This window comes from Plectrocnemia conspersa, unplaced genomic scaffold, assembly GCF_051122295.1.
Source record: "Plectrocnemia conspersa isolate PC_06_02 unplaced genomic scaffold, ASM5112229v1 ptg000008l, whole genome shotgun sequence".
NCBI classification, from domain to species: Eukaryota; Metazoa; Arthropoda; class Insecta; order Trichoptera; family Polycentropodidae; genus Plectrocnemia; species Plectrocnemia conspersa.
The window spans coordinates 20,546,661-20,557,912 of record NW_028277172.1 but is presented as its reverse complement, the minus strand read 5'-3'; the positions used below and the strand labels follow the sequence as shown (position 1 = coordinate 20,557,912).

General features: G+C 27.9%; 1 protein-coding gene across 1 annotated transcript; it reads right to left on the bottom strand.

Annotated features, from left to right (window-relative positions):
- Positions 1–3,305: 3,305 nt before the first annotated feature.
- On the bottom strand, positions 3,306–10,641 carry LOC148233322 (uncharacterized protein C14orf119). The gene is made up of 3 exons (XM_088190698.1): positions 10,487–10,641; positions 9,522–9,737; positions 3,306–5,002 (listed from the first exon to the last, which is right to left on the bottom strand). The coding sequence occupies exons 2-3, from the start codon at positions 9,723–9,725 to the stop codon at positions 4,685–4,687; spliced, it is 522 nt and encodes a 173-aa protein (XP_088046824.1). The 5' UTR covers positions 9,726–9,737; positions 10,487–10,641; the 3' UTR covers positions 3,306–4,684.
- Positions 10,642–11,252: the final 611 nt, after the last annotated feature.

Genomic DNA, 11,252 nt, shown 5'->3' with positions numbered 1-11,252 from the left:
TCTTTCTCCTTCAAATTCTTGCGAAAAATTTCGTCGCAACGATTCGGGGAGATCCTGGCATGTATTTATGTATTATATATTTGCAGAAATGTAAAGCACGTGCGTGTTACAAAAAAATCAAGTTATTGCGTTACTTCTGATGAGTCTTAAAAATAATTACGTTAAACTCAGATAAATACAGGTTGATCCATAAGTGTTCAATGTTGGCAGCACTGTAAATCAGACAGCTGTCAATAATCACGCGTGCTCAAAGTTTGCAACAACACGTTTACGAAATGGATAGCTTAACCATCGATCACGCGTTAAGATTGTTCAATTGTTCTACAGAAATAACACTTTGGTACTAACTGTGTATCGAAATTTTCATTAAATTTCATCTTCCTACTAGACGAACAAGTATTAATAATTATTACATATGTTAATTATATCCTCTAGTGCAACCTATATTTAGGGATTAACAAAAAAAATAGCATTGCAATATTTTACAATGAATTTTTTTTAAGAAAACATACATTTCGCGCAAATTTTTAAAATACTTTTTTATTTATAATTATTGCTAATATTTAATATATATGTTTAGTAAAGCATATTTCGTAGACTATTTGGGTAAAAATATGTCTGAATGGAGATAAAAATGAACAAATAATGCAAAGAATTTCGTGTGTCCAGTAACTGTTTTTGTTTTCACTTCGCCAGCCATTCCTATCATAAAAAAGCGGCAGGTTGCGGCGGCGCGCTCATTTATGTGTTAAAAAATATAATTACAGGTAACTGCTAGGGTACCGTTAGACTTGTTCGAGATAAAGCAAATATATACACGTTGCATATTGTACAAAAATATCGAACGTGTTGAATTAAATTTTAAAAATTGCACCGAAATATCGGCCTATAGGATTTTTTACATAGGTAGGTGGACCGATAATTTGCCCCTCTAGGACTAAAAGTGATAATATTATTTACTTAAAAAGGTGGAGGACATTATATCAAAATATAATGTCCTCTACCAACCCTAACATGTCCTACTTTTTTAAAATGTTTATGCAATATTAGGCACCTGGAAATCTATATTCGGATGTACGTAAGTTCATACTGTATGTATTAATGTTTGTATTTCAATCCCCACTTGCTACACATCGGGGGTAACGTTAGATGTTTTGCAAGAAAGGTTCCCAGCTTGCATTATTTCATGTTTTAGTGATTGAATTTTTTGTAGGGTTAAGGTCGTGTCTACGCCGACAAACCCGAAACGTCTGAGTACCTAAAAACCAACATCCGCCAAGTTATAGCAGAGATACCGCCCGGAATGTACGAAAATGTCATTTAATTGATATTATTTTTCATAAATAATGAAATACATCAAATGCTCGATTAAAAAAATATATTCTAAGATTGGTGTTTTTTTTTTAATTTCAGAAACTGAAGTTGGATCACCTTTATAAACAATCAAATTACTTTATTGGGTTTGATTGTTTCCAAAACACTATTGATCGATTGGTTTACATTTGTTCAAATCTTAAATCAAAATTATCTTAGAATAAATGATGAAATATTTCATTAAATTGAACTTAAAATGATTATAGCCAAATTTGTAGTCTAATTCATAATAAATGTAATATATCTGATATTGACTACACCAGACCTGTCAAACTCAATCACTGATTTGAGCCAAAATGTAAGATTTAATTTTATGTGGCCTGCAAAATAAAATAAAAATAGTAAACCATTCTACCGAATGAAAAAGACAAAATTTATAATGAATCAGAAGGAGTATACTAAATTTTTGTGGTAACTGTGATAAAATTTACAGTGGTCAGACAAACTGTAGGATTTCACAAAGAAAAATAGAGCATACAAACCAGGAATGTAGTCATTGCAAATTATGACTTCTTCGCAAGGTTTGACTCCAGCTCCGACTCCGAATTTAAACATTTCGATAAGATAATCTCAAAATATTAAATTTACTATTAATTATTATCATGTACATAGCAACAAAGAAGAAAGAACAAAAAATAATGATAATAATATTTCAAAAAATAATTAAATACATACTATTTCTAATATATCATATGTAAATATTACCAGTGTAGAAAAATGACCCTGGATGGCATTTGCTTGGATTAGTGCCGCGCCATTGTATGTGTCTACATGTGACCACGCCGACCAGTGGCCGGTTGGCTGTTGCTGGGTATTTGATTAAGTGTATAATAACTTTTGTTTACTTCATATTACCAACTTAAAACGCATGGCGCACGACAAACAATTAAAAAATTATTGGTCGGGGTGGAAAGGTCGGTCGATTTTTTACGATTCCGGCTCCGACTCTACAGCCCTGATACAAACGAAATAAAATGCTTTGATGAAAAATCAACTTTGGCAAACCACACTTTCTGTGAAAATCACCATATCAATATTGATACAACCAGAACTTTAGGCAAGATTAAAATAAAAACAATTGTAAAAATTATAGAGAAGCAATTGAAATCGAAATTAAAAGAAAAATAGCATTAAATAAAAGAGACGATGCGAAGGCATTTCGGATATATGGTTATAGGTTTTAAACCAAGCTAAATTAAATTTTAACAAAATTCATACAAATATAAATAAATTTATATATAAATAGAACTTCCATTTGAAACTTGACCTCTGAACTTCTACATGGACTAACATTTCACTTCTGACTTGGAACATAAGAGAGCAACTCGCCTCCAGCTATAGTTTTCGCTGAATCGGCCCAGAAAAGTGGCGGCTTTCACTTCAACCGTCCAATCCTTTCCAGCTAGGTATTCACTCTAATTCTCCAAGATTTTCAGAACGACTAGGAGACTATGGCGACAACATAGCATGCATTAATGTTGCTCAAATTAAGTAGCCACATTTTAAACTGTTCTGATTTGAAAATAATTTATAAAATATCTTGTTAATTAAAAATAGTAACGCATGTTCCAACTATGTGCTACACTTCTACTATATTTTAGTTTTAAAGGTCAGTATCACAATTAATTGTTCATATTTTTTACCGAATATTATAAATGGTAAGTCAGCTAGCTACGTCCGGTTTAATACCAGATTTTAATCTGTTTCACTCACAAGTTAATGATACACACAACTGCTACAAACTGACAATTCGTTAACAATTTATATTTAAAAAAAGTTAATCTTTTCATACACATACAATATGATGTATACTCTTTGATGAACTATACATTATTTTTATTATCATATATGCAAAGTCACATAGTTATTATTTATAAATATGACAGTGATTTTAATAGGAAATGTAATGAAATATATAAACACAAAATATACTCATCCAATGTTTATTAATTTTTTTACATAATTTTTAATAATTATTATATACAAAAATTTGAATATCACTCTTTTCTACATATACAAATATATGCGTTAAAATTACACCGTAACTTTTTATTTCGCCAAAATACAATTCACTGCAATCAATTAAACTTTTCATTAGTAAAATGATAAAAATTAAAAAAATAAACACTCATTATTTGTATACAAAAACACGAAAAGGAATGTATCATCAATCAGGTATAAATCAGTCTATGTATAATAATAAAATTAAATAAATATCAGATATAATACCTAAAGTATATAAATAATAATATAAATATACATATTATTTAAAATATTTAGGTACATAACAAGCAGCATTCAATTATGTGGAACAATTTTATTTTATTCGAAATATATTTTAATGGAACGTAATATCAAAGATCAATCCGAAAAAAATGGCGTTCCATAAAATACTGTAGTGCTTTGGCCTCGATATGGCACTAGTTACAAGTTACAACAGATCTAAACAGTAACTGCCAATAAACAGTTACAATACATTATTTAAAAAAATAGTTAGCTAGTCAAGGAGTATATTAATTGTATAAAAGAGTGAATTATATAGGTTTATATTATAAATATAACAAATAATTCGATGATATATATAATATATAAAAGAAAAAATAGGATAAGCAAATTAAAAATATAATTTGAAAGATATAAGTAATATTATTAATAGATAATATCATTGTTAGGATGAAGATTATATATCATATAATATAAGCACAGAATTATATATAAATAAAATTTGATATGTTAGAAACTCCTCCATCAAAATTATAATATATTTGTAAAAGTTAGGATTAATTTTGTTTTAATATATGCTTGTATCTAAACAAACATAGTAAATGGCAAGATTATTTGTAAACTTATAAAATTTAATGTGGATATTTAGTGAGATTCAAAAATTATAAATGTAGATCTACACTTCCTCTATTTATATATAATATTAGAAATGTTAATATTTTAGTATAGCACAGTTGAGAAAGATAATATTGTATACTTTAATATACATCCATTCAATTTTCGGAGATTAGCCTCTTCGTAACTTATAACAATATATTTATAATTACAACTTCAATAAAAATGTTACAAAAATAAGGTATTATATAATGTAAATATAATTAATCTCAATAATCCGCTAACTAATGAAAGTATTTTTTTGTTATAATATAAATAATAATTAAAAAAAAATACTTTGTTGTACATTACTTTATGAATACCATGATAGAAATGTCAATATTATATCATTAAAAAAATATAAAAAAACTAAATGAAGAAATATACTTTTTCAATTTCAATTGACACAATGGGAATAGCTTTCGAGATACAATTACTCAGCGATCTGAATCGGAATTTGATTATCCGCATGCACCATTTGTGGAGTTTCTTCTTCGGCATCCAGAACTTCTTTATTTTCAATGTCGGCTTCGACTCCATTAGCACAACTAGACTCGGAAATGACATTTCCGGGAACGGCAGTGACTAGTCCTTCATCAGCACTGAATTCATTATCGACCACCTGTTTATTACCGGACAATTCTTCGTGCAATTTCACACCAAAGGTTTCGTCAATTTCCGATAGCCGTGTTACAAGCTTGTTCCGTTCTTCAGCAGTCCAATTCGGAAACCAGGTATTGAATAACTTCACCTAAAAAAATATATTTCATATTAAAACATTAATATTAATTATAAATATAAAACAATGACAAAATATATCATATGATGAATTTATAGTAAATTACTATGAAAAACATTCATAGAAATAGGCAAAACAATACAATGCGGATATAAAATGATATACTTATTATTTTTATCTATATCATAATGAGTGTTGCGAGAGCATATTATCGATCCAAAAGAAAATTCAAGAAAAATACATCACAACTAACTCGCTGGAATTAAGATTTTCTCAAATCAGTCATTAAAATAAATATTTTGAATGTTTTTATAATATATATTTATAACTTAAGAGAAATGCCTAAAACTGAGCTTTTTAATCATTGCAAGGATATGGAAAATATTTGAACCGATGGGAAGTCGACTGATATAAACGCAATAATCTTTGCTGATTAGTTGTCAGTTCCGTGCACATTAATAAAAAAATATGTCCCCAAGGAAAGTATTAAAATTCATTACAGTGTTAACTTTTAAACCATATATTATTATTTATTAATTTTGACAATATCAGTTGCAAGTAGAGTCTCCAATTCGAGTAATCGAGTACTCGATACTCGAGTATTTTTATCTATTTTTCAAGTACTTGATAATCGAGTATTTTGAAAATTACTCGATTAATACTCGAAATTAAAAAATTTTGAAATATTTCAGAAACAAAAATAACTTTAACTCGGTCCGGTAAAGGTTAACGTCTTGCTTTTATTTGGCGTTTATGCCCGAAGTCCCGAGTTAGAGCGGTTACTATCAGGTATAATTTTTTCATAGTTCCATAGTTGCATAGTTCCGGTCGTCGGCTATGTTAGTGGGTACGACGGAGAAATTTCTTTTGTGTTTTCTGTTCGACAGTCCAGACTTATCTAATTTATGGCAATGAACAATATGAAATATCAAAAAAAAAAATTTTAGGTTTTATGACTATGCAGTTGTAGCGTAAAGTGTTGTAAATTGTTTATACTGATCCCTCAGCTTAAAATATAAATCAAAACAATTGTGTGTTTTAAAGGCATTTAAAGTAAAGTCAGTTCTTTGCGAACCGTTTAGCTCTAGAGTGAAAGGGATTCACACAAATACATCTTCGAAGGATATAGATTTAAATTCTTCGCATTAATCAGAAGGAGTAGAATATTGTATATTGTTAAGAAAAAAAATCTATTCAAGAAGAATTACAAAATGCTATTTTGTCAATAGTCAAAGGAAATAAGAGAAAAGCAGAGAAGGGAATGAAAGAAGAGAACATAAAAAGAGAGTTCAAAAAATTTTATATCTATAAAAAGCGAACAGATATAAATTAGAAGCCTTATCCAACGCGTTAATGACAATAAGACCAACATCAACAGCAACGGAAAGGGTTTTTTCCATAACGGGAATAATAAAACCAAAGGTTAGCAGTAATATTAAATTCGAGACACTTTTTGCATTATTGTTTTTAAAAAGTATGTTCGTGAAGTTAAAATAATTGTAAAAATTAACATACTAAGTATTTTATTTATTTATTTATATGTGCACAAATTTGAATAATAGCTATTTTGGTACATTTGGTAAATACTCGAAAGTACTCGAGTACTCGAGTATTTTAAAATTTTAATATTCGATACTCGAGTAGTTGATGGTTCGAGTAATTGGAGACTCTAGTTGCAAGTAGAAAAATAAATTTTGCAAAGAAAAAAGTGATTTTAATTATTGTTATTAGTTTTTAAATTATTTTTTTATATTATTTTGTCTTCATATTTTTTCATTACTTTTTAAAGATATTGTCTATCATGCTTTTTTTAAATGGAATTTTTAAATATAAATTGTGTTTTTTTTATTAGCTTTTTATTTTAAAAAATTAATTTTAGATTTATATTTTTTCATTGATTTTTAAATATATTGTCTATTCTACATTTTTAAAACCAAATTTTTAAATACATATTGTATTTTTTTTATTAGTTTTTAACCTTTTCGTTAATTTAGTTTAAATTATTTCATGATTTTTTTAAAATATTGCCTTTTTTTAAATTAAATATTTAAAAGCATATTGTATTTATTATTATTATTATTTTTTTAATAAAATAAGGTTTTTACTTTTTAAAATAATAATAATTAAAGAGCGCCAAAAATATTTTTTTCCAAGGGCGGCGAAAAAGTTAGATCGGTGCTTGCCTGTATGAGATCTTAAATAATTTCTCCCACAGAAAGCAACAATGGAACAAAATTACGAAACAAATACAAGAGGGAAATCGGTATACTCGAAACATGCAAGAATTTGAAGGGCAGGATTTCGAAAACCGTTATTATTACTTACATATTGATAACAATTATTACTACGTATCCAAAACAAATACTCACACAATTTATTTGTAATCATTGATATCCATTGTCATTGAATAACAATGATTTCACATATAAAGGGACTATTGTTTCATTAAAAGGGCTGTACATTAATATGGCCATTGGAATAAATAAGTTTTCTCTTCTAATGAATAAAATACTTGAATTTATAAATGTGCAATAAAACTGTATATAAAACAGTCTTCTGGCATATAATTGTTTAAATAAATAACATCACTTAACATAAAAACGCAAAAGAGAATTTTTAAAGCTCAAATGCCGGAGTTAATTTTTATTTATTATTACCTTGGAAAAAGTATAAGATATTTTGCCATTCAACGAAAATAGTTCTGAACATAAAAAACAATATTTAAATTGGAAATATATTTTGGATTCATTAAAAGGACATGGCATTGATAAATATTTACAATTGCAAATTCAGTATGAGATGACCAAATGGAAAGCAATTTTACAACGTATTTTAGACATGGTATTATTTTTATCATTTAGAGGTCTAGCATTTCAAGGGAATTTCTTAGGAATTTTAGAATCAATTGATAAATATGATGAGGTAACACGACAACATCTTGCTATAATTAAAAAATATCAAGTTAATGATAAAAATATGAGTGAACAAGTATATTATTTGTCTTGACATTCTCAAAATGAGAATGTAATATTATCCTTTGTGTTAAAAAATAATTGAAACTATCATAGAACAAAGAAAAGAAGCGATTTATTATGGAATAATAATAGATGCGACCCCGGATATTTTACATAATGAACAAAATGTTCTAATTCTCAGATATATATCATAAAATCAAGATTCGAATGAATTCAAAGTTAACGAACGTAGCATTGAGTTCATGAACTGAAAAATCTGGGGAAAATATAACAAAAAATAATAATATTCCTCTTCAAGATTTTCGTCCATAAGGCTATGACAATGTTTTGGCACAAAGCATCAATGTTGTTATACAAAGTGAAGGAATATTCCACGACGTCGAAATCACTCTTATAAATAATCTATTGCAAGAGATGCACCATTTATGCAACTCTTAGGAAAATATTTTTCAGGAGGCAAAATCATTTTCTGATATTTTAGGAAAACTAACAGTCACAGAAAATAAAATAAAAATTGGCGGTAGCGAAGAACATTTCAGATTTCTATAATTTCCTGAGTTATATTTTATTATCAGCGATTTGAAGCAGCGAATGAAATAAACGAATTATTTTCACCAATTTTCGATATTTAAAATTTAGATGATAACCAAATTGCAGTAAAAGGAACATTGATCAATCTTTTTGGCAAATATTTATCGGACGGATTAATGGAAGAACTTCTTCATTTGAAAAAATCATAAAACAGTATTCGGCGCTAAAAAATCATTTAAAACTCTTAAATTTTATTTTTGAGAAAAAATTGTAGGGTATATTTATGAATATATGTATTGCCCTAAAATTATTTTGCACAATTACAGTCACTGTTTCGACAGCAGAAAGAACTTTCAGTAGATTAGGGAATTCGCTGAAAACGTGGTAGAGGAATTCAATGACACGAATGGCCCAATGACTTATTGATTTTGTGCATTGAAGTGATTAAAAATTTAGCTTCGAAAAAAAATGTATTTTGAAATAATTTACAAACACATATATATGTATAAATAATTGTGTAAATAAAAATGTAAAAAATTATTGAATTAGTATGTAAATATAAATATATAATAATATAAATTTTGTGCTTTTATTTATATTAACAATTTAATTAAAAACTTGTATATCATCAGGTAATCCTTAATCCAATTACCTCCAAATGTTTATTGTAAAATAATATTCGCATAGGTTCAAGCGAAAACATATGTTTTAATTTTGATTTGTTTTATTTTAAATAAAAGCATATAGTGTAAGGGGAGGAGCCCGATTCAGGATATGGAGGCCATGAGGGCCTCTATCATATTCAATAATTAAAATGATATTACAAAATTGACCATATATTGAAAAAAAGATTTTTAGAAGAAAAACTAAAGAAGTAGCTAAATTCAAATATAGTAATCTCATTTTTATGATGATTGAAAAAGTAGTAGTTCTTGAAGAAGACACGGCAAATAGATTAATAAATTGTGTTTATTTATTTCTCTCTCCTCATTTCAGTTATTACTTACTGAAATTGTAAATCTTACCCGACATTGAAAGAGACTCAACGGTTTGTCTTGGCAGGTTACGGTAGTAATTGCTTCGACTAGACCGTTGATATATAAACCGTTTGAAGCCATTTTCTCAGCTAAAATCGGAATAAAGTCCTGCCTTTGTAATTCGCTCCATTCTTCGAACCATTGAATCATGTAATTGAATTGCGCCAAGTTCGATATAATAGGACCGGACATTTTGTAGATGTTCTGTAACATAAAAGTAAAATTAAATAAATAATACAAGTTAGAACGTTATGTAAGCGTCAGAGTAAAAAGTAAATGCAAATATGCTCAGCAGACTTTCAAGGCTATTAAACCTGTATAAGATTAAATTTAAATAAAATGTATATGTATAAACATTCTAAACGCCTGTAAAACTGCAAATTTCAAATAACATACAATATCTCAAAATATTCATACATTTTCATTTCGAGCATTTTTACCATTATCTATTTATGTAAATGTTTGCAAAATACAAAGACCTTGAACGTGATAAAGCACATAGAGATAAAATTACTGTTAAATTTTTTATTTTTAATATATTCATGATATTTTTATCTGCAGTTCAACATGCAAATAAGCATTTGCATGTTGAAATTAAAACAATACCACAATAGTTATATTACCATCAGATATGTGAGAATAAAATTCCGCGAACTGCTGTTATTGCAATTGAATTGCAAATTGAGAAAGTGACTTGTCTCATTGCGTAAAAGCGTTTCCTACTTTCAACATTTTTATCGCCGATCAATATCGAGCGATTGTATAGCTTTTTACAGAGTTGCACATTCTATATTGCATATTTGGCAAATTCGCCCATTTGCCCCCACCACAAATATGCGACATTTCGTCGAATACAAAACAATCGTTTATGTGGCACAAATTGAAATAACGTAATTTTATCAATTGTTATGTAGATTTTATTAATAGGTTTGATTATAATGTAAGTCGCTTACGTTGTTTAGCTGCGTTTGCGTCGAATTAATGGAGGAATGTCGATAAAAATACGCTTGGAGCGACAACAGTCAATAGACCGGCCGCGCAGTGCTGCCAACGCTAGCGTTGTTGACGTCTAGATATGGATTGGCCTAAGAACGATGTTTATCGACCAGTCTCTAAAATAAAATAACGCAGTAGTCAATTTCACAATAACAATATTAATATATTATTAATTTATACAAAGTTTATTTTTATTAGTCAAAATATTTTATTCAAACATACTTTTAAAGCATTTAATACTATACACTTTCACCCTGGCTGGGGTAATATGGTACAATTATATTTTTATTAAACTGTTCACGCATTTATAATTATAAATACTGCTAGAACCAACAAGTTAACTGCATATTATTTATATTAAAAATAAATTCGCATAGCAACAACGAATTTATTTGTATACACATGCTACAAATTATTTAAATTGTATGTAATTAATTATTTATACGTATTTATCATTAATAATTAATTATCATTAGTACACGTGTATCGTATTAAATGTTTAGTATAAATATGTAGCAATTAAAATAAATAAAGGTCATTAACCAGTCGTCAAAACAAAATACAGTTGTATTATTTTCTGAGAGCTCGTCTACCATATTCACTAATCCTGTTCATATTCTGTGCCCATTGGAGTCTCGGCGTTAAAATACTTATTTTTCAAAAAAAAATTCACATTTTTTGTGTAAATATAAATAATGTCGTATAAACAGTTTTATATTCCTT